At 49.8% G+C, this 23,321-nt stretch overlaps 5 protein-coding genes across 5 annotated transcripts; 3 read left to right on the top strand and 2 right to left on the bottom strand.

Moving 5' to 3' along the window:
- Positions 1-103: 103 nt before the first annotated feature.
- On the top strand, positions 104-3,201 carry PSV08DRAFT_410283 (galactose oxidase; the record flags this gene model as incomplete). The annotated part of the gene is made up of 3 exons (XM_014218254.2): positions 104-1,508; positions 1,864-1,996; positions 2,043-3,201. The coding sequence occupies 3 exons, from the start codon at positions 104-106 to the stop codon at positions 3,199-3,201; spliced, it is 2,697 nt and encodes an 898-aa protein (XP_014073729.2).
- On the bottom strand, positions 3,166-4,809 carry PSV08DRAFT_204071 (glycosyltransferase). Its single transcript, XM_014218253.1, has 2 exons — positions 4,483-4,809; positions 3,166-4,409 (listed from the first exon to the last, which is right to left on the bottom strand). Exons 1-2 carry the CDS (start codon positions 4,627-4,629, stop codon positions 3,303-3,305), a joined length of 1,254 nt encoding a protein of 417 aa, XP_014073728.1. The 5' UTR covers positions 4,630-4,809; the 3' UTR covers positions 3,166-3,302.
- Positions 4,810-5,097: 288 nt separating this feature from the next.
- On the bottom strand, positions 5,098-11,552 carry PSV08DRAFT_224796 (uncharacterized protein; the record flags this gene model as incomplete). Its single annotated transcript, XM_014218252.2, has 6 exons — positions 5,098-5,494; positions 5,553-6,981; positions 7,033-7,418; positions 8,066-9,527; positions 9,695-11,160; positions 11,231-11,552. The coding sequence occupies 6 exons, from the start codon at positions 11,550-11,552 to the stop codon at positions 5,439-5,441; spliced, it is 5,121 nt and encodes a 1,706-aa protein (XP_014073727.2). The 3' UTR covers positions 5,098-5,438.
- A 5,402-nt stretch (positions 11,553-16,954) lies between these two features.
- On the top strand, positions 16,955-19,780 carry PSV08DRAFT_45841 (uncharacterized protein). The gene is made up of 3 exons (XM_014218234.2): positions 16,955-17,269; positions 17,327-19,424; positions 19,474-19,780. The coding sequence occupies exons 1-3, from the start codon at positions 17,049-17,051 to the stop codon at positions 19,537-19,539; spliced, it is 2,385 nt and encodes a 794-aa protein (XP_014073709.2). The 5' UTR covers positions 16,955-17,048; the 3' UTR covers positions 19,540-19,780.
- A 688-nt stretch (positions 19,781-20,468) lies between these two features.
- Positions 20,469-22,074, top strand: PSV08DRAFT_371745 (cytochrome P450; the record flags this gene model as incomplete). The annotated part of the gene is made up of 3 exons (XM_014218233.1): positions 20,469-20,522; positions 20,583-21,692; positions 21,745-22,074. The coding sequence occupies 3 exons, from the start codon at positions 20,469-20,471 to the stop codon at positions 22,072-22,074; spliced, it is 1,494 nt and encodes a 497-aa protein (XP_014073708.1).
- Between the last annotated feature and the right edge of the window lie 1,247 nt (positions 22,075-23,321).

Below are 23,321 nucleotides of genomic sequence, written 5' to 3'. Positions count from 1 at the left end.
ATTCATCTCGATAACGACATACCCAGTTGTCTCCCACCTGCTTCAGTTCTCGAAACCCCTCTACTATCTTCTTTTCTTTATACTCAGTCCTAAACCAGTACCAATGGATCGCTCAGCGTTCTCTGCCCATGACTCAGTTGCGTACATCTGGCAGCAGCTTGGTCTACCGGAAAATGCTTTAAAGTCGCTCAAACTACCGGTCGATGCTGAATGCCTTCCTTCTTCTTTCAAAGTGGATATCCTCGCACAGTCAGCCATCGCTGTATCTGCACTCGCAGCAGCTCTCTACCGGTCCGTGCGACATGCAAACGAGATACCACGCGTGACCGTCCCGGCTGAGCATGCATGTGTTGAGTTCAAGTCTGAAAGACTCTATACACTCGATGGAAAGATTGCATCTCCGCCATGGGGCACGATTGGTGGATTGCACAAAGCTTCCGACGGGTACGTAAGAATACATGACTCATTTCCAAACACACGGCGGAACGCATTGCAGATCCTAGAACTAGGTCTTGATTCTTCCAAAGAAGATGTTAGAAAAAAGGTCATGGAATGGGAGGCTGTCCAATTAGAAGATGAAGCTTTTCGGAGAGGAGCTGTCATCGCTGCACTACGATCTTTTGAAGAATGGGATGCACTACCACAAGCCAAAGCTATCGCGGACTTTCCGATTTTAATCAATAAGGTCTCTAAAATCACTCCTTACATGCCACCGGTCCCGTCCGCAGTTGAAGACAACAAATGTCTACGAGGCATTCGTGTGGTCGAGATGAGTCGAGTCATAGCCGCTCCTGTTGCAGGCAAAACACTAGCTGCACACGGGGCGGACGTGATCTGGATCACATCGCCATCTTTGCCTGCTCTTCCAGATCTTGACCTTGATCTATCGCGCGGAAAACGTACAGTACAGCTCGATATCGAGAAAAGCGAAGACAAAGCAAAGCTCTTGGATCTGCTTTCCACAGCCGATGTCTTTATCCAGAGTTATCGTCCCGGGAGTCTAGCCTCAAAGGGACTCTCTGCAGTGGAGCTTCACAAAGCAAATCCCAACCTGATTGCAGCAAGCTTAGATGCTTACGGTCCCAATGGTCCCTGGAGCCAGAATCGCGGATTTGATTCGCTCGTCCAAACTTGCTCTGGTATCAACGTTGCAGAAGCACAAAGGTATGGTGACAATGAGCCCGCACGTGTGCTACCGTGTCAAGCTTTGGACCACGGCGCGGGATATTTTCTAGCGACTGGGATCATGGCGGCACTATACAGGCGTGCCACTGCAGGAGATGTACACGAGGTGAAGGTATCATTAGCTGGTGTCATGAAGTATCTACGGTCTTTAGGGCGCTATGAAGGCAAAAGCGAGTTTGATCGCAAAGACTTTAAGAACCCACAAGACTTCGGAAGATACCTGGAGTCTAGAGAGACAGCCTTTGGTACACTGAGAGCTGTCAGACATTCTGGGAAGATTGAGAATGTCGAAGTTGGTTGGGAGACTATGCCTAAGCCTCTAGGTAGTGACACTTCTGTCTGGCTCGACCAAACTCATACGAACTGAGCGTATTATTGAGACTCGTTTGACCGCTTGTTCTCGAGCTTTCCAAATGAAAATCACCGCATAAAAGATAATCTGTATTTCGATATTTGAACACAGACCAGCTGTTCGTGTCCAGAGACCACAAATGCACTTACCATGAGGCTATTGACGTCATGCCCATCGCGTACCTGCATTAGTTCTTGCACGTCTCAACGCTTCCCACCGCGTCATCGCTCATGATATTTGACACTCAATTCTCTATCTAGGTTCTCTACACTTAATCCTACAGCAACGTCAAATCTGAAACAGCACAATGGCCGAAGTAGCAGCAGGCGCGTGGGTAGCAGCAGAAGTCGTCGAGCACACAGCAGAAGCAGGCTATGCGGCATACCTGGTCTCCAAACCAACACTGCCCCTTAAAGTGACATTCACGCGGATAGCTACGGCAACAGGCGACCCATCAGCGTATGTAATCTAGCAGCTCATTTCATACAGCCAAACTGACCTGCAGACGCTCGTTGGCTCGCTCCAACCACACAGTTACAGTGATTGACAACAAAGCCTACATTTTCGGTGGCGACACCGCGAGTAATGCTCTTGCTAGTAACGATGTCCATGTCGTTACTCTCGAGCGGTCTGGGAAGCCGGAAATGGATTACAGTATGATTCCCGCGTTGCCAACGTCTGAGAACCAGCAGACGCCACCGGCAAGATCGAACCACGCAGCTTGTGCTTTCCATGGAAACATTGCAATATATGGCGGCAGTGATTCAAGCGGAACTCTTATCGATGAAAAGTCTTCTATCTGGCTTTTCAGCCCAGAAAGAAAGACCTGGGATCTTCTCGAACCGTCCAAGGGGGATGTCGATACTGGCACTATTGGCCCAGGACCACGTCGAAACGCACAATTATTCGCAAACGATCAGCACGTAGTACTTTTTGGTGGAATCGATGGCTCAGGCGATCACGCATCAGATCTCTGGCAGTTCGACGTTGCAGCCCGTTACTGGACACAGCTTCCTACTGCACCGGTCGCAACATCAAACGCATCGCTGGCAAGCGGACAGCTTTGGTTGATATCCGGTAACGACCCGATGAGCAGCCAGCTCCATCACATCAGTATCAATTCTCCAAGCGAAGAAAAGAAGTGGGAGTCTTTTACCTTCCCAACCAATCCTCTCGCCCCTGGACCCCGAGCAAGACACGATGGCGCTCTACTTCCCGTCACGACTGGCTGGGGCCGCAATTACCTCGTTTACCTCTTTGGAGTCCGGGGCGGATCTGATACGGAAACGCATGCTGTAGCCCCAGAAGATTCTAAAGATGCGGGTCAAATAACGCAGTTTAGCGATACATGGGCACTCCAGATTCCATCGAGCGACTTGGAGCCAAAGGCGTCCATGACACTAAAAAATGCGATCAACCCTGCAAAACTCAAGGATGCTATCAGATCCGCTGTTGGTGCTGAGACTGGCCATCTCTCATGGGCAGAAGCAGTGGTTCAACTTCCGTCGGACAAGCAACTAGACGAGGATGGAAAGCTTCATCCCGGTCCACGAGCTTTCTTCGGCGCAGACGTAATGAAGGGGGGTAACGGTGTCGTATTCTGGGGTGGCGTAGACGCAAAAGGGGAGAGGGTAGGCGATGGCTGGATCTTGAAGTTTGACTGAGGAAATCCCACATGTCAAACCCATCATGTACATTATCAATGAACAAGGAAGAAATATCTAGCGTTTCTTTTTCTGAATCACAGATCCAAATGTAGGTAACTTTAATCTCTCCGATAAATCCCCGCTATCCAACACGCCCTCAATAGCGCAAGACCCCACGCCATGCCCAAGCTATCCCACACAACGTTCAACTTGCTCCCCATAACTTCCTTCCACCCAATCGCCACCTCAATCATAGCAATATCCGCACTCTCCGCAAGCATAAGCATTTCGACATCGAAAATCCACCCTTCAGAATGCATATACGGAATGATATACGGCAGCGCGGGCCTCGAGAAAAGCTTAAACCCACACTGCGTATCGCGAATGCGGGCCGTGGCGGGGGGCGTCATGATGCGTAGCAAGAGATGAAAGGCGTGCATGAGGAAATTGCGGAGCTTGGAGCGCTTGACGACGGCCTCGCTGCCGACGAGGTGAGCGCGCGACCCGATTGCTACGCCGCGGCCGTGCTTGTCTTCGATTTTTTGGCAGCCTTGGACGAGAGCGCCCAGGTCGGAGAAGCGGCTTGCGCCGTCGGCGTCGGCGAAGACGATGTAGCGGCCACGGACGTGGCGCATGCCGTGGGTTACGGCGCCGCCTTTGCCTCTGTTTTGCTCGAGCGAGATGACGCGGATGCTGCCGTGGGGGATGTGGGTGGAGTGCTGAGTCGTTGCGTTTGCGCTGTCAGAGGACCAGGGACCGGGTTTGGGTTTTGGGTGCTGGCTGAGTTGGTGTTCTTTTGTGAAGTTGAGGGCTACGTCTACGGTTTTATCTTTGCTTCCATCGCTGACGATTAGTATCTCCCAGCCTTTTTGTGCCTTGCTGCCTTTTTCGCCAGCGTGTGCATCGCCGTATTTGCTCTCGAGGAATTGGACGGCTTCTTCAAGCATGCCTTCTAGTCGGTCTTCTTCGTTGTATGCCGGTACCACGACACTCATGAATAGTTCGGCCTCTTCAATCGGCATTTGCGGTGGGATAACAATCTTGCTGCCTGGCTCCTTTGCTGCTTTTCTTTTCGCTGCTTCCTTCTCTGCGGCCCATTTGTCCAGCCAACACGGCAATTCCTTGGGATCGCTTCGCGCACCGTCGGGCAGTATCGTGATGTATTGTTTCTCGGACCGGCGTGGTGGACGTGGAGTTGGCGCAAGTAGATTCAGTGCTACATAGGCCTATTGACCATAGCACATTAAGTCAGTAACCTATACTTCACGTTCTATAGCATTGCGTGTGTATGTATCTTACCCAGAAACCAAGTGCACCTATCAAGAAGCCCAGCCCGACAAAAAGCACCCACGTCGGTGGCATTTCAACAGCCTGCCTAGGATGTGATTCGAAGCCATACCCAGGACCAAAGGCATCCGTATCAAAAGCGCGGTTCTCTTTCGACATGGTTGTGTTTGGAAAGCGGGGAGAGAGATTGGGGAATTTGGGGGAAATGCGCGCCCTCACAAGGGCTGTACAAGGGTCGCGCGCGTTACCGAAAAGCCGAGGACATTGAGTGACGAACGCTTAAAAAAAGAAAAAGCGAAAATGGCCTTCAAACGTACGGCATGTGGGCGGACCAGTGTTGTTTTAAGGGTTCAAGTAATGCGAGTAGGGAAGGGAAGATGCCAATTGCGGGTTGCGCGCCAGCCAATTGGCACGAGAAGATGCAACGTGGAAGCTGACGTAGATAATAGGCCCGTGAGTTTGGTTAGCGGGCCGAGGACCGCTCCTTAGGTAAGCTTTAGTCTGGAGTTTCGTCTTTACGCTGGCGCATTTCCAGCATCTCGGATCTAAACATGGGATTTTAATATTAGCATCGACACGCTTTAAATTAGCTCCAGGAATAATGACCCGTGCAGAGGATTGAGATTACAGCAACGACAATGTCAGTCATCTGTTGAATTGATGGCATGAAATAGTCTCTATCCTAGCCTTAGATGTGTACAGTAAGTACATCTAGCACTGAAATCTTAGTCCCTAGGATGTGCGGGATGCCTCCGAAATGCTCAAAAAGGTATACATGTATCCAGACCTACAAAGAAAACAGAGATTGCTCCGCCACAGCATCTTTCTTAGTATATATTGAAGCCGCAATATTTGTAGCATGTGAAAAAACAAAAAGAAATAATGGGACATATGGGTCCAGGTACATTCTAAGTGCCAAAGAGGAAAGTGGTCAGCAAGAAGGAATACCGCAGTGACAAAGAAAAGGATTAGATCTCCGGCTCTTCAGCCCTCGCATCTCGCCTCTTATCTTCGTCGATATATACTACAAGATAGTCAGTATCAACTCAGTAAATCGCAAAGCGTTCAAGGCAGTAACTTACCATGCGGACGAATGAACCAACTACACAAGAAGGCAAGACCAAAGGTAGCCGCAAGCGACACAAACACTGTCTGCCTATATGTCCCAACAGTAGCACTGTATATGCCGTTGAAAATAGTAGGCCCCATAACACGCGCAACAGCATGAAGCAAGCCCGTAGCACCAAGCAACTGACCAACTTGATCCTGCGGCACATGTTTCGTCAACGCCGCACCCAGCGTAGGCGATCCGATACCACCGATGGAGGCCAGAGCGCCAGAGAGTGCAAACAGCTCGCCCCTGCGTACAAGCGCGAAGCCGAGATATCCCATCATATCAAAGAGGATGGCAGCGCGGATGATGGACAGATCAAAGAGATCAGAGCCAGAGCTACGGGTCTTAGCAGCACCGTTTTTGCCGCGGAAAATGCGGGTGACGACGGGTAGGATGACAAGGAGAGAGAAGACACGACAGCTGTTGACGATGGTTGTGAAGCGCCCGGATTCGAATTCGTGCCAGTCGAATTGGCGGCGCGTGTAGACTAGCACGACGCTCATGGCACCCATGGCGACGCCGAACATGATGGTATCTGTGGCAGCGAGCAGAACCAGGTTCCAGCGCACGGCAGATGAAGTGCCAGGACCGGTGGGCCAGAGAATCTTGAGAGGGCCGAAGAGGTCGACGGAACGCAACTGGTTGATCCAGTCGGCTGTTGGTTCGTTTCTTTCAATCTCCTCCTGATATTTCTCGCGAGCAGCCTCCTGTCGTGCTTTGCTCAGCGACTCTGGGACGAAAAAGGTAAGGAAAGCAATAAAGAACAGATGTGCGCCCAAGGCCATGTAGAAGATGAGAAGCACAGCTTCAGTCTTGCCCACAGCCTTCTCCCGAGCATTGATAATGTACCCGGCAAGAACAGGTCCGATGGCAATGCCACCAAATAGACATGCGTGAAAGTATGAGAAAGCTACGTTTCGCTTCTGGGGCGCAACCACGTCGGATGCATACGAATGCGCGCAAGCCATGCCGACAATGAAAGATCCAGATATGCCTTCGAAACAATATCCAACCAGGATCCAGTTGACATGTACGGTTTCTGGGAACTTTGCAGCGAGGATGGTGATGATTTCGCCCAAGAGGGTGCCGCACGTGTTGGCAATCATAAACTTCTTACGTCCATATCGGTCGGAAAGGGCACCGATCTTCGGGCTGATGATGGCTGATAGCAGACCAGAGCATAAGCTGGCATATAGAAGGAAGAGTGAGGAGCGGGATGAAATAACGTCGCTCTGGCAGCGGTCTTGACCTGGGTCCATGGGTGACGATATTGGATCGGTCTGCAGCGTCGCATAGTAGTCCTCACAAACCAGGTCCATGATGAGGTTGATCTTGGGCACGATGATACCGCCAAATGCTGTGGTAAAGAGCAGAAACGGGGGCAGGAGCCAGTAAATCTGTGCCTGTCAGCCGTCGTCGTTGTGATGCGCGAGTCTCGATGCGCCTACCGATGGTCGCTTCCACCAGGGAAGGCCTCGAAAGTCTGCATGTCCAGCCCATTGCTCTTCGCTATCATTGTGCTCGTCGCCATGAGCGCTTCCATAGTCGTCTGCAGAGGTGCGTAGGAGAGGCGCGTCTTCGTTGTCGGTATCGGGGCCGGGCGAAGTTACCCCTGGCTTATGCGACTGGCTCGAACCCTTGACGCGGGCTTCGAGTTCACGCTCGACATCGACATCCTCGACAAATGCAGAATCCGTAGTCGCAGCCATGCCGAGCAGACTGTCGTGTTCAAACTGTTCTGGTCTAGACGTCGACTCCGCTTGTGGTGGGGATCCGGGGTATTGTTGCGGGGCGGTATTTGGGTTACGACGGCGTGCGCATTGCTGGAGCTCAACTGCTTCTTCTGTTAGCTCCCTGCTGTCCATGGAGCGATAGGCGGCGTTGCAAAAGACATGACGCGGTCGAGTAGCGCAAAAAGCAACTGGGCGCAGTGGTCTTCGCCCTTGGCCCTTCGGGCTTCGGTACGATGCGTAGTTCAGCTTACCAAGAATAGAACGCCTCACGTACAGCCCAGAACGGGTCGCGTTACAGGGAACAAAGAAGAAGGGGAAAGCACAGCAGATGGGGATGTCGATATCTTGTCCATGACATTATGTCCACTAGCGCTCGCTTGGAGGATGGCGTACAAGGGCGTGACTGTAGAGGATTCGCTGCAAATACTCGTCATGACGTTGCCATGTTTCGTGCGTCTCCAGTTCCACCCCCACTTGCATGCTTGCGGGTCAAGCCCGCGGCCTACTTCTGATAACCATCGGCATCGGAGTTTGATATTGTTCCGTCTCTATTTGGTTGATGGGGGGTTCGAGGCGCAAAGGGAGTATACTGTGAGCTTGTGCATCGTCTTATCTTGATAGAGAAGGTTAGGTTGGGGGGTATGACAGGGGGTGGAGGGCGGTCGGCCGAGAACAAATACCGATAACATCAAAGTGCAAGTGTAACAGGAACATCATCGTCTCGGTACCATTCACTTGGGAGTTAAACTATCTTGCCATCTCCCTACAACCCACTGCAGATCATCCAGCCGCGCTGGCTTGACTAGATACTGATCCACGCCCGATGCATAAGCAGCGTTCCGGTCCTTGTCGCTTGACAGTCCCGTAAGCGCGCATATGTAAACCCGAGACTGACTCTCCCACTTGGCCTCAATCTCACGTATTTGCCTTGCAACATCAAATCCCGAGACCTCAGGCATTGACAAGTCGAGGAAGATGAGGTCAAAACGCTGTGCAGTCTTGTCCTCGTCAAAGAATGCGGCCTTGAACGCGTCAATCGCTTTCTGCCCCCCATCAACAGACTTTGCTGCCGTCTTGCTACACTTTCGTGCGTACATTCCCAGTACTTTAAGATTTACCGGGTTGTCGTCCACCAGTAGCAGCTTTGGCTCTCTCAGATTGGATTTCGGGGGCAGGGGAGCGGTTGGCACTACCAATTCCTTTGTCCGCGCATTCCCATCCACATGGTTGATGGGTAACTTCGCAGCTCCATCAGCCGTTAGTCTATCCAATTGCCCTGCGGAGCCTGTTTTCGATGCTGCCTCCAACGATACTTCATCTATAGTATCATTCCCCTGATAAGGTGCTTCTCTTATCGTATACATCCCCTGGGGCGCTCCGTCTCCAGGCGTTATATTGTTCTCCTCTTCTCTCTGTCTTCCCCTAACCAGCGTCGTTTCAATTGAATCCCCCATCGAGCCGCGCAAGGGCTCAACGTCATCGTGGGGGTCTGAAACCGTAATCAAGTCCGGAAACAAACGTGCCAACGCATCCTGGAGGTTGGATAGCGTGACCGGGCCAATGAGAGTAGTGATACCCTCCAAAGGTGATATGCCCAGGGTGGGGGAGGCCTGAAGGTCCGGACAAAGCACAATGCATCGGGCGTCATGGAATTCATCTCCATACGTTCGTTTTGCGTCGGCCAAGTCTTCTTCTAAGACAATCAGCAGCCGCAAGTCCGTGCTGGAGGACTCCCATGGTGACACTGTGACCTGGAACCATCGACTCAGACTTCGGGTAAGCGATGCCAAGAGCATTTCTGTACACCGGGAGCTCCTCATTTCCCCTTCTGATGTCCATCTGCTTGGCACGAACACGCTCATCTGGAGCTCAGGTAGGCTGCTGCCTCCAAGTCCCAGCACGTGACTTGGATCAAAGACCACCCGCTGTGAAGGGAACTTCACCGTAAAAGTAGAGCCACGTGTTTCCTTGGAGTCAACGTCAAGTTGACCGCCCAGCGCAGTGACTGTGCGCTTGACTATGGAAAGCCCGAGTCCCGTTCCTTCAACCAGAGGATCTTCCTGCGAAAACGCATCGAAGATGGAATGGCGAAGAAAGTCTGGGTTAATCCCTTTACCCGCATCGGTAAAGCAAAGCGTGCATGACGTTTCGTCGACGTCCAGAGACACGCGGACGCATCCTACAGGAGTGTTGAATTTTATGGCATTGTTCTTTACGCCTGTCAGCTTACATACAGTAGGAATGCGTGATGCGTTTTTCTTACTAGCAAGTGTGTGAAGACTGCCCGGAAGCTAGCAACCGCTGTAAGGACGCAGGATGGTGCGACATTCGTATCGAACAATAGAACGGGGTGATGATTCGTTCCATCTGAGCGTACGGATGACGAGGGTGATGACGCTCGGCTATAGAAGCGTTGACTGGGGCCAGAAAACTGAGACTGCATGGCATCTTTGAGACGCAGCCTTCGCGTCTCCTGTTGAAATGCTTCTTCGCACACATTGACCATCTTCGATATGTGCTTCTTGGTGGGGATAGCCGCCGTCTGGGTGTATACGGGGCTAGATTGTTGCGGACTCCACATGCTCGACCCATTCGAGCGGGTCTCATCTAGAACCCGCGCTGTGGAGCTGATCTTGCTGAAATGTAATACATGCTCAATTGTGTTAAGCAGTGAAATGCCACTGTACCGAGCTGTTTCGAGGAGATCGCGTTGATCAGCGTTATAAGGCGTGTCTGAGAGGAGTTCCAATGCCGAAAGGATTCCATGCAGAGGCGTCCGCATTTCGTGGGACATGGAGCCAAGAAAATCAGACTTGATTTTATCCATGGCTTGCACTTCGAGACGGCGGACCTGTGTCATGAGCGTCGTGCAGAGCGCAGAGATGGACCAAAGATCCGTTGATCCTAGGTAGACTCTGGACTGGTCGTTAGAAAAGCCTAAAACAGTCCCGATGTTACGCTCGCGATGTGTGTCCCATAAGGGCATCATGATTATCTGCTTGGCCTTTGGGAATATTTGTGGTAGTTCAGTGGAGATGAGCTGGTCAATCACAAGCACTACTTTGCCCGCGTTTGTAGCGGCAACAATGCTGTTTGGACCTTCCAGCATCTGAATAACACAGCCTTGCGGAAACATGTCCAGCAGTCTCTCAAGCAAGGCTTGTGATGGATCTACAGGCGGCTGCTTCATGGGCCCAAGATGCTGTGCTAAGATCTTGGATCCGTTCCAATCTGGGTTGTGGTTGGTATAACTTCCAAATTGATCTACTTCATGAATCCTGACGCCGTCGAATTCAAAAGTGTCATTGAGCAGGGTTGCTGCCAGCTGGTAGAGGCGCAGGGTAGCTTCAGTATACAGATTGGATACCATGGCCTCACTCTGCTCAGCCTGAATACCTGGAGCGGGTTCATTCAGGGCGTCAGCAGTAATATTTGACGACAAATCAGCGTCCAGCAAGGAAGCAACAGTTTTGTTGAATCTCAGCATTCTCTTGCCCTCCAAAGCTTCGACTGCTTGTTCAAGATGTTTGATAATGTGCGAGGCTATTTCAAACAGGTACCCACGATTTGCGTCAGAGAGACCTGTCTCTGACGGGGTCTCGCAAAAGATAAAGACAGTGCCAATGTTTGGGCCGCCGTACGGGTTCAAAGGGACGCCTGCATAGTATCGAAACTTGGCAATGTCACCTGTTACAAAGGGCAGATCTTTGGTCCTGTCTACTTTAGTCATGTCGAGCTCCTCATACAAGGCCATGTTTCCAGGGAGGTTCTGCATTGTGATGGTGCGCTCGCACAAGCCCCCATGATGGGAAACTGATTCGCAGCCGTACCATCTGGTCGAGTCTGTTCTGGCGTGATTAGCCTAGGTAGTCTGAAGAGCGCGTCTAGAGACTGTGTGGTTCGGCATGCTCACCAAGCGTGACCTTGATGTCGTTGAAGTTGGCCCGGCTGGCGCCTGATACAAAGTACTGGGTGTGATCATCCAACAAGCTGATCATGGCCAAGTCGGCGCCCGTTCGGTGTACCAGACATCGTAGCAGGGCAGCAAGCGCGCCATCCGGCTCATTCTCCGGGCACTCATCTGGTTTCGACGGCTTGCTTGTAAGGCTAGTGTCTGCACCGCGTACGTATTTGGCGACGGATGGCAAGACTTGGCAAAAGCGTCTTACTTCCCAGACTCTGGCGCGATCGGCAATGAAAGCTTGCTGTTGCTCGCTGAGCTTGGAAAATGGCATGCGGGGCGAGTTGGCGAGGACTCTCTAAGTGCAGACGTCCCGGTGCAGCAATCGTTCTGCGGACAGGCGTCTCAGTCATTTACGGTGCCCAGAACGCGAAGTTCTCGCATCAGTCGTGCTCCGCGTTCCGGACGGCCCGTTATATATAGCATGTCGATTGCAGATCACAGCGTAGCCCCCCAGTCGGCCCTTCTTCTTGTCACGTTGTTAGCCTCGGCTGGCCTATGTTGCTGCTTATGTCATCCACTCCGTGGATTCCAATTTCAATGGATATCTCTGTTTGGATTGCTTGAGGCTTTTGCAATGTGTTTCGATTTGTGCGCGTGCGGCTCACGATCTAAGGCTGTGAAAATCACGTGTGTGGTACTGCTAGTGCGATTCACTGTCTGGGCAGCGCTGCGGGGTGCCGAGTCGTCGATCATCCCTAACTGCTCTCGCTCTGCATGTTTGATAAGGTGATTCAAGTCCTGTCGATTGACGCGTCAGACATGATATCACGAGCTCAACTAATTCATCTTTAGAAGGCTGAAAATTTTCGCCCTCTCCACGGTCATTTTAGTGTCAACGCGGTCCATCCCGTATCTGCAGCTCCGCTTTGCGCCATTGTTGAGGAGTGTCATCGGCTTCTCGTGCGCTATCCGATATAACCTATAGACTTCAGCCTACCCTAGTGCTACTGTCCTTTAGCACTTTGTAGGCAATGTCTGAGATGTGAGGAGAATGAGCAATTTCTACCCTGACGCAGGCCCAACTCATGGCCTGTATGAGCACAGGCTCCTTTATAAGCATGAGCGCATTTCCCTCTCCCTTTTACCCTTCTGAATAAGCGCCTTTGGCCTACCGCGCGCGTCAATAAGAATCAATCATCAGGTCCATCAGCCGTGAAGGCGATTCATTCGCCACCTTGGCGTTTAGTCATGAGTGGCATAGCCACTTGATTCGTCGTCAGCAGTGTATAGGCATCTTGAAACAACATCCTATCGCTATGGTTCCCCGTTCTCAACGAACACGTATTTAAAGGCTGTGTCGTGGCTGGTTCCCAGGGGGATGCGTTGGCTATCTGAAATGTCGTAAAGGAGGCCGGCAACGGAGCTAGACCTGCGTACAGCTCTAGGGGTTGTCTTAGATGTTGTGAGGCGTTTTTTTCGCATGTTGACCGCTCCTTCGTCTAGGTTCACCGTACGTATTCGACCGGGATGCACTGGATCAGTGAGCTAGACAGAGGATGTAGAGAGGAGACTGAGGTAAATCATGTTGCATGCCGTGAACAGAGCATCTCCGAGGGCAGATACGGCAGTCTGGTAGCAGCGCGATTGAACACGCTCTGGGAATGGACGCAAACTTTTAATCGGGTCCCTGCGAGTGTGTTTTGCATATCCCTAAAGCATATGGAATGTGGCAAAGAAGGAGGGATCACTTCTACAGCATCAGCAGCGTCCTTCCGTGGGCACGAGGGAGAATTATTCACCATACTTACGAAGATTTGTTGAACCATGGTCGCTGAGTCTATTCTCCAAGAAGACTACTATGGCGTGCGTGTTGTCCTGGGATCAATGAGCTGAACGACACAAACCTGTGTCTGTGCTTGGAGATCCGGTGAGTGATCCTAGTACTCCTGTTCGCTGCCCACCACATTTCAAGAAAGCGTACGCGAGGATCCATTGCCGATATACCTATCCGATACTTGCACTAACCCCAATATGCTGAATTTGAAGGCAACTCTTGTTTCGGCAATTGGTAAATTCATGCCATGTCCTTTAAGACCAGGTTCTTTGGCGAAAATGATTGGACTGAGCCCCCTATTATTGCTTCGTGTATAGTCCTCAGCTCGGCGGACCTGCACCATTAGCATCACCATCGTTTTCGCGTATTCTCAGCCTCTTGAGCATGTGGCTCGAAGCTTGTTCCGTTCCAGAGGCAAATTGCAAATCTATTCCTCCACTCGGAGTCGCCGTATGACATACATATCTGCAGCTGACCACCGAGACATTCGCCATGTCAACAGCTGCATTTGAGGATGACATTTTGTCTACCTGATCGTGATGACTGAGGCAGATGGGTTGCAAAAATGCGAGCTAAGGATTGCTCGAAGTAGCGTGATGTCTTGCATTCAAGTTCTTCAGCCTCACCAATTATGTAGACTGATGCATTCAGCTCGTGGCGTTTTGGCCCGACCTAATGCCTAATGTTCAACAAGAGTACCGGTTTAGGATTAGCATAGAATATACGATTGCTGCCTGAATCTGGCCCTCCCGTAATCATACCGATGCCAAGAAAATAGTTGATGGCTCGGGATTTTTTTTTTTGAGAAATTGCGTCATTGTCAGGAGGACCGCTTGAATAGCTTCCCGAATTTGCCAAGTATCTGTTCACCGTTGTCAGATGTGATAGAGCAAAAAGTAATTACAGGGAGAAAAGCAAATGACTGGCGCACCCTCAGATGCGAGATTGCGATTGCCACATGCGGCGCGTCGTATCTACGTAGACTACCGTCCATATCTCCTTCACCTTTCTCGAAGACTCGTTCTATTGTACTCTTGTTCACTCGAACATGATTGTGCAGCATCGTGATTCTGGAGGACTACACATGCTTCTCTAAATCCTTTTTGATGGTAGTGTAAGGCAAATAAACAATCTAGAAAACGTTTTTTACGGCCCTTACCGCTTCATGTGGGCGGAGGGTGGGGGGATACCCTGCGTTATTGGTGGTATGATCTGATACCCTAAACTGATCGGTATATATAGAGACCATGTGGTGAGCTCACAGGCGTAGATATAAGCCTATGTGCTTTTTGCTGCAGCATAGAGTGGCTTATCCAAGGCGCATGTTGCTTTACCAGTCTTATGCTCGCTGAGTCTGGTCTTGAGCGTGGGTTGTTGGTGTTGACATACCATTTGCCTTGATCCAAACGTAGGATATTCACTCTGCAAGCTGGAGGCCTCCCATAAGAGGACCCACATTAAGAGTTCACGAACGCTGACTGCATGGTTCGGCACTAGTAGAGAGAACTGTGGTTCGGTGTAGTTCACCCCACTCTTTCAGCCCCCAAGTCTGGTAGTTTAGCCTTAGTTTTAGTAAGTATAAGTAGCTCCTGACACAAACTTTTAGCCCCCAAAATATTGGTACTGCGCTTCCCCTGTCCATCCTGTGGGCAGCCTTTCGGCATTTCTGTGAATCCGTTTTCCCAACAAGCGGTATCATCAATTTTGTTTTTTATTGGAATGCTGACCGACTGTCCAGGGATAACAAAAGGATCAATGCTGCAGTATGCACATATTTCAGCCTCGTTATAGATTTTGATATCAATATCAATGTTGCAAAGTTCATCGTTCAGCCTTGCAGGCCAACAGTATGATTTCGCTGAAACTGGATGCATATTCTGAGCTACAGTCGTTTCCTCAAGATAAGCCTTCTCGGCGTGGCCCTGCTGCTTCGCTAGCCACCCCTCCTTGTTTTGTGATGACGCTGTGATCTATGCATGATGATTCTTTTGTTAATTGGATATAGTGTAGACGAATAGTAATCGAATCATGATGTACGGGGTCTGGAAGCACTCCAGCTTCCGCGGCGGCTTTGACTGGCCGGGGAACATGACATGCCACCCGCCCCCGCTTTTCTAGACGCCAACACTCAAGCAAGATCAAACAACAGCCGGATCAGCAGTTGGCTCTCATGCAATTATTTCGTAAGAGGACCACATTGCTGTAAGCATCTTGGTGTTCTTGGGCTACATTGGCTCAAACATTTGCCTACACGTGAAACCCTGTGTTGCCTGGAGGCCGCTCAGTGTGCCATACTAGCAGCATTTGGTTCCATCTGGAACCAGGAACAGTGTCTCACCACTCACTCCGTCATATACCGGGACTGAGTACCAATAATGGTAAGCAACCAAATATCCGAAGGAGCAGGCAGCAGTTTTGAGTCGAAGTATTCGGTACATATCTTAACAGTTGACCGGTCATGCAAATTTGTCGTACGCCGGATGATGATCTGGACAAACTCGAGACTCCAATAGCAAGAAAGCAGTATGACGATGGTATTATGATCAGGTGAACATGATAGTTTTTGATCCCGAGGAGTGGTATCAATAGCAGGCGCATGATTCGATGTTGGCTTTGTCAATCTCATAATTGAGCGTCGTACAAATTGTCAGGTGGTGTCTGAGAAGAGGGAGTCCTTTCGCTGAATCCATCAGAGAAACTGATGCGTTTGCTGCCATGTTGTGACCCCATGGCTTGACCGGCATTTTTTCGACTTTGAATCGTTCGTCTCCCGATGGAGGACTGAAATCATCACCAAGGGTCTGGATGGTGGCAGTTTTAATCCTCGACTTTGCACATATGTTTGCCTGGCTCAAGATCGGTCGTATTTCCAGGGGACAAAGTCTCTCCACACGTACGACATTCTAAGCGCGAGAAACGCCACGCGGGAGGTACTGCATTTGCAATATTCGTGGTCGGATGCCTGCAGATGTGACTTGTAGCAATACCGGATGCATGGTATGTTTCGTTTTCATGAATCCAAAGCAAGCTCTTTTCGTGTTGCATAAAGACACGTGTATGATTCCAGTCGAACAGACACAAAGGCTGGCATATGTTTATTGCCATGGTACTACAATTGCTACGTGGAAAACTGCATGTGGGTTATCTGGATGGTTCGTTGAGGAGTAGGAAACGTGCATCTTCGGATTGCTCTTTGTGTCTCGTTACGCGCAGATGAAATGTGCCCGTTCGGCCAGTACAGAGGAAAAGGCGAAGTAGCTCTGATGCTAATCGGACGGCATCAGGCCTTGGTGCAGGGCTCGTCGCAGAGTCTTTGAGTCGACCTGGTGCCTAGCACTATTGCGACATGGCAGACAGGTGGGGTAGAGCAAGGCGGCAGAGCCTCACAAGGCATCCATTTCAAAGCACGAGTATATTTAGAGGGAATGCCTCCCAAAACCTTTGCCTAACATCGCGGCGGCTGACCAGGAGTAAATTCTGTGGTAGCGCCGTAGGCGGCGGTTCTGGTGCAGGGGCTAAATGAAGGATGCATGCCTGCCGCACTACCTTATCCGGCGCAGTTGCCTACTTTTTGCCTTTTGCTGCCTGATTGCCTGGTCGGCGCACAAGAGCCGCTAATGAGATATACTTCCATGTCGACACCTGCTCCAAGGAGAGACCGCATCATGATTCTCTCACAGTTTTTTCTTACGTTCTACAACTTGTTGGCTTTACAGCGCGCAAGATCGCTGTCTCTGTCTGGAACGTGATTCTCGGCTCCTCCGGCTTCTCTGCGTCTTTCCTACTGTCTCCTTTGACCCCCTAATGCCGCGCACTTGTTTATTTACAATAGTGCCCGAAATCAAGGCTGAAACCTGATTTCGAGAAGCGATACCTTATAATCAGCTCCAGTGTGCAGAATCGCGTGGGGGCATGTGAGCCAATCGCTAGACGCACGCCAACTTCGAACAAAACACCAATCCGCAAATTCCACGTCAGACAGCTAGCCACAAAATGAGCGCTGCTGACGGCTTTTACCACACCATGTACGTCAAGACGCTGAGGAATCAGCAAGGGCGTGAACATCTATGTCCGTACCCGGATCACAAGGGCCGAGTGTTCCTGAGCTGGGACCAGCTGTACGATCACGGCAAGGCGGAGCATTCTCCGGACTTTGACGGATTAGACCCGCAGCAGGCGCGGGCAAAATTTCACATGTTAGCAGCCGAGTTGAAGTAAGCACAGAGACAGTTCAGCCCCGACATACCATGTCAATTTCTGACATATAAAAGGACGGAACATTCATCCATTGCAACCGCAGGCGACCACTCCGCGCCGGACATTGCAACCCTCACCTTGGGCTCCGGAAAAGGCTCTGTTCCTAATTCATCTCCGTCTGGACGCAAAAGGCCAGCAGAGCATGAAGCCTTTGGTCATAGAGGGAAAGCCCTCTCAGGCCTCGATGTCAGTGACTCGGATTATTCAAGAAAAATTTCCTATCGTATTACTTCGGATAAAGTAAGATCAGAGTCACCTGACCCGCGATTCTTTAATCCTAAACAAAATGCCAAAGACACCTCGTCGCCTCATCGTTCTACGCCTGAGCCATCCAGCGAGTGGTCAGGCGAAGCAACTAAGAGTACTAAGCTCCAGTCTCCTCAACCCAGATCCCCAGTTCGTATACAACCACGGAGCACGCCAAAACCCCAAAATGCTCCCAGTCAACCCAATCTTACTAGCCATCCACAGTATGACGAGCGGTATCCCGACCTTCTGTTACAGCCGGACTCTCGTCCGATATCACAAGAGCAACTAGCATCTGAGGTCAAATCTATCTATGCTGGCCTTGCGATGGTTGAAAATAAGTGTATACACGTTGATCGTGCCCAAGCAGCCGCTGTACAGGATCCTAATACAAAGCTACCTCCTGATCACTGGCAGGCATTGATAGCTTTACACCGCACCCTCTTACATGAGCATCATGATTTTTTTCTAGCTAGTCAACATCCTTCCGCTTCTCCGGCGCTTCGTCGCCTAGCAGCTAAGTATTCTATGCCCGCGCGTATGTGGAAGCATGGCATCCATTCCTTTTTGGAGTTACTTCGGCGGCGTCTTCCCGACAGCATGGATTATATGCTGGCTTTCATATATTTGGCCTATCAGATGATGGCGTTACTTTACGAGACGGTTCCTGCATTTGAAGATACTTGGATCGAATGTTTGGGTGATTTGGGCAGATACCGTATGGCTATCGAGGATGAAGACGTCCGTGATCGTGACACTTGGGCTGGCGTAGCACGATCCTGGTACACGAAAGCAGCGGACAAAAACCCAATCGTTGGACGTTTATATCACCACTTAGCGATTCTGGCGAGACCCAATGCTCTCCAGCAAATCTACTACTATTCCCGGTCTTTGACTTGCGTCAAGCCCTTTGGAAGTGCGCGCGAGTCCATCCGGACTCTTCTGGATCCCGTCGTTGATCACAACACCGCTAGTCTCCCGCACGCTCTTCCCATCGATGTCAGCTTCATCAAACCCCATGCTTTACAGTTTCTGGGACGTTCGGTCAAGGATGATAGGACATCGGAAGAATTCTTAAAGGCCAAGACTGAGTTTCTGGGCAGCTTGGATAACTATATTGTTCGAGTGACAACAAAATGGAAGGATCAAGGTGTATGGGTCGCCGTTACGAACATCGCGGGTTGGTTTGACTATGGAGTTGACGATAACGCTCTCCGCCAAGCTTTCCTCATCGAGCTTTCGGAGAGAGCCAAAAACTCTCTTTCTACTGCTCCAGAAGAGAAATCGCGTACAGCATCTACAATTGAGCAGCAGGACCCAATTCAGCCTTGCGTCAACCCAAGCCAGATCCAGGGGAAGCTAGAACAGCTCGCTGCGCAACAGACATTCAAGAATGCCCAGCTCCTCACCAACGACACCTTTGCCCTCGCCCTCCGCAGACTTGGCGACAAGAACGTGCTGCTGCACGTCAACATCATGCTCTCCTATCTCACTTCTCTTTCATCATTTTCTTCCTGTGCATACGTTCCTAACCTCATCAAAGACACACCCTGGCCCGATCTCGTCACTTTCCTCAATACGTTATTGAAAACAGAATCTCAATCTTACTCCCAGACGAACACCAGCCAGTCAGAAAACATCGACAGCTTGCTTTCTGCAGCCCTGTTTCCAGCAGACGATGAGAGGACGGACGAGCTGCCACTCCCTGAAGATTACCTTGCCAGAGGCTTGATCTGGACGCACGGATATTTCCCCAAGAATTGGTTTTCCAGGGAGCGTGATGAGGAGGAGAGATATCTCGAGCCGGCGAGCACGGTTAAAAATCGTATCAACAGGGTGCTCAGGCTGGGTTATGCGCTTGCGAAAGTAAGTTGGTACGTGGAGTTGTGGGTGTTGTGTCTAACCTCATGTGCAGCTTAACCGATGGATTGCCTACCATGCCTCTACTCATTCATTCTCGGTCATTGGTCCTGCGCCTTGATTTTCAACACTCGTTTTGGTCTTTTTTTTCACCTTTTTCGTTGTTTTTGCTTCACAGCACATGATTTTCGCCTCTTTACCGTTTTACAACATGCCCTTTCTCGTTCTCTACGGCAATCAAATTATCGCTGTATTTGAGACTCAGAGTCGGCGCTACAGCAACAGTAAATGGTATTTTGGAGGCTTGCACATATACGAAAATGGGAATTTTGGGCAGAAGAAGATACCAAATTGTGAGAAAACCTTCTGGGCCTTCCTGGTCGAGGAACCAGTTGTCGTGTCGCGGATGGCGGGGTAAGGAGAAAAAGAACATTTGTCGTGGGTTAGATTAGGAGGTCTTTTGTTTTTCAGTTGTTTCTTTGAATTCTTGTTCTACAAAGCGTGGGAGGCAGTTTCTTGACAAGATTGAAACACCCTAGCGCCATCATTTTTAGACGTTCAGCAACATATTGGTATCACTGTTTTAAACGTACACAGAAATTTCAACACAAGGTAACAGTTTTCGGCTTCGTTACGAACACGAACAAGCGAACTGAATCACAATATAACGAGTTATCGCATACTGTTCTTCAACTTGTAGGCTTGTACAGCCAGATGTAGCACATTTTGTGAAAGAACAATATTCTCATGAACGTATGTGAAGTCTGGCCAAATCGTTACTTCTCTTATCCACATCGTGTGCGTTTACTACCTTCAAATCAAATTCATCTCAAAGATTTAAATTCCCAGAATGTGCTATTTCACTGTGACATTTATGGCGTCCAACTGGTCCCATGTTCCGCCCAGGCTGGCGTGACATCATCCTCAATCCTGCCAGCGAGACACCGAGATCCCGAAGAGTGGGTGGCCGAGTCAACGAGGAAGATGAGATTATACTTAAACTTGACCTTTGAACATGACCCATAACAATAGCCCAAACTCACAGTTACCATGAGTCACATTCTAAATCTTTTCGCTTTTGGTGCATTTGGTGTAACCTCTCTTGTAAGTTACTAAACCCCAACAATCATCTAGATAGAGAAGACTCTTACTTGCCCTTCCCAGATCTTGCTCAAGATAGTCTATAACATTTTCCTACATCCCCTTCGACACTACCCAGGACCAACATGGTGGGCTACCACTCGCCTCGCCTGGTCCCATGCCTTGCAATCGGGGACCTATCACTTCAAGCTCGCCCAGCTCCACAAGCAGTACGGCCCAGTGGTGCGAGTCGCTCCTGATGAGCTGTCTTATATCGATCCCGAAGCCTGGAAGGACATCTACGGTAACCGCAACATCCCAAAGAACCGTGTGTGGGCTGGCCAAGAAGAAGAACATTGTCCCATCAGCATTGTTAGTACCGATGAAGCAACGCATTTGCGAAATCGCAGAGCACTTGCTGGAGCATTCACTGAGCATGCCATCATCGAACATGCACCTTTGCTGGAAGGCCTTGTTGAGACCATGATGCAGAAGCTCGGCGAAGCAACTAAGAAGGGTAACAGGTCCGCTATTGTTGTAAACTTCACAGATTGGTTCAACTGGCTTACTTTCGACATCTCCGGCGTCCTCTCCTTCGGCGAATCATTCGGTAGCGTAGCAGCCGGCCGAGCACACCCCTGGGTCGAAATCAGTTGCAGTTTCGGCAAAGGCATTGCACTCATGGCTTCCATCAATTTCTTTCGCCCGCTGAATCAGCTGCTCAAACTCGCGATGCCAAGGGGGGTCATGGAAAAGATGAAATATCATAAGGAGCTGGCGCATGCGAAGTTCATGCAGCGTCTCGCGATGGAGCATAAGGAAAAGGCGCAAGACTATGTGGGCTCGGTTTTGGCGTACAATCAAGAGAAGGGTGAGACGAAGATTCCAGACCAAGAGATTGAAACAAACATGACGGTGCTTATTTTTGCGGGGAGCGAGACTACGAGTACTTCGCTGACGGCGATACTGACTCAGCTTCTGCAAAGCCCAGCTGCCCTAACGAAGGTCGTAACAGAAATCCGCGAGAATTTCACGAGCGAAGAAGATATCAGTATTGCCAATGTGGCAAAGCTGGACTATCTCGATGCCGTGATCCAAGAAGGCATCCGCATGGGCCCTCCCGTAGCCGTGGGTCTCCCTCGCATCACCCGGAAAGAAGGCGAAATCATCTGTGGCCAGTACGTACCAGGAAACGTAAGTTATCTTAAAAAAAGCCATGTGACATACAACAGTTAACACAGTATAGACTTTCGTCTCCGTAAACCAATATCCAACCTTTCGTTCACCATTGAACTTCACCGAACCCGATCAGTTCGTGCCAGAACGATTTTTACCAAGCTCACCGTATCCTTCCGATCGCATGGATGCTTTTGTGCCGTTTCTACTTGGACGCCACAAGTGCATTGGGCAAAAGCTTGCTTGGGCAATCATGCGGTTGACGTTGGCATGGCTGTTTTTCAAGTTTGATCTAGAGGTAGCTGGGCAGGTTGATGATTTTGGGTTGCAGAATAATTTTATGTTTTGGGAGAAGAGGGCACTTGAGGTGGAAATCCGAACTAGACAAACACTGGAGTAGTTTGGTTCACAGAAGTGGCCAGTTGAAGTGTTTGGGTTCGGCGTTGTGATGGAGGGTTTTTTTCAATGAAGAGTGAAGGTTCTTTGGCAACATGTTCAAAATTGAGCATAGAAGTACCGCGTTCTATATTGTGAAGTATACGACATTGTACTCCAAAGGGTTAGGAGATAGCTTAAAATCGAGGAGGTAACAGCGGGAAAGTATTCGTAGAAGTAGAAATGATTGAAGAGGGAAGGCCATCTCCGCTAAGTAGAAATCCTAATTTGTACCCACAGCCTGATCACGTACTACTATATCGCAACATAAACATCCCAACTTTCACGTCAAAAAGAATAGGTTTCACAATATCGATCTCGAGTTGCGGTGTAATAATTGGTACCCGATGTCTAATTTCCGGGAACGAGTTCCATCGATCACCACCCTAACAGCAGTAAGGCTGGGCCAAAACATTAACATCTCTTCAAATCATAATCCCTAACATTTTGTCTCTGTACTTACATTGCATGTTTCTCCATCCGGGAGTGGGCAACCAACTAGACACAAGCAGGAAGTTGAAGTATCCAGAGGAAGGTTGCAACAGCTAGGAAAAGTAAGTCTATTGACTAGATCGCCTTCTTCGTATCTGGTCACAGATCCATCTCCGTGTTAAATCAGGAGTGCGGTAGACGTAGCGTAGAGTACGGAAAGGATAGTAAGGAGCTTCATGATGGGGTGGTTTGGGTAAGTGTTTTTCAAAGGGAAGAAAAGTGGTTAAGTGTGATTCAGGAAAAAGTTAAGGGCACTCGTCAATCTTTATCTTCTTATAAAGCATTAACCAGTAGAAGAAATATTTCCAGGTGATAAGGAAAGAATTACGCGTCATGCCATCTGTAGCATGAGCACAGTACATGTATGGACTCGGCGGACCGCAAATAGGCGGCAAGATACCGTGGCTATGAATTTGACCAGTAGATTGGACCGTGGACGGGTAAACACTTCCCAAGATCCGCTAATTCCCACCGCTAATTGTTCGATTAAAGTTTAGAGTAAATAAATATAATCCTTACCAGCGCTTTGAACATGTAAGATCATTGCAGGGCTTACTCTTAGCTATATTAGACTAACATAGTTTACTTGACCCTATAATTTCCAAAGACTAAATAGTTTTCGAACAATCTTCTATCGCAAACCTCTTAAGAAGGGTGAAAAATTTCCTTGCACTTTAAGAGTTTGATTCCGCCGCGAAAATACTAGTTGTGATCTTTAAA

This window comes from Bipolaris maydis (genome assembly GCF_028858645.1).
Source record: "Bipolaris maydis strain C4 unplaced genomic scaffold PSV08scaffold_8, whole genome shotgun sequence".
In the NCBI taxonomy this organism is placed as follows: domain Eukaryota; kingdom Fungi; phylum Ascomycota; class Dothideomycetes; order Pleosporales; family Pleosporaceae; genus Bipolaris; species Bipolaris maydis.
Note: the sequence above shows the minus strand (reverse complement) of the source record. Positions and strands in the feature narration are given on the sequence as shown.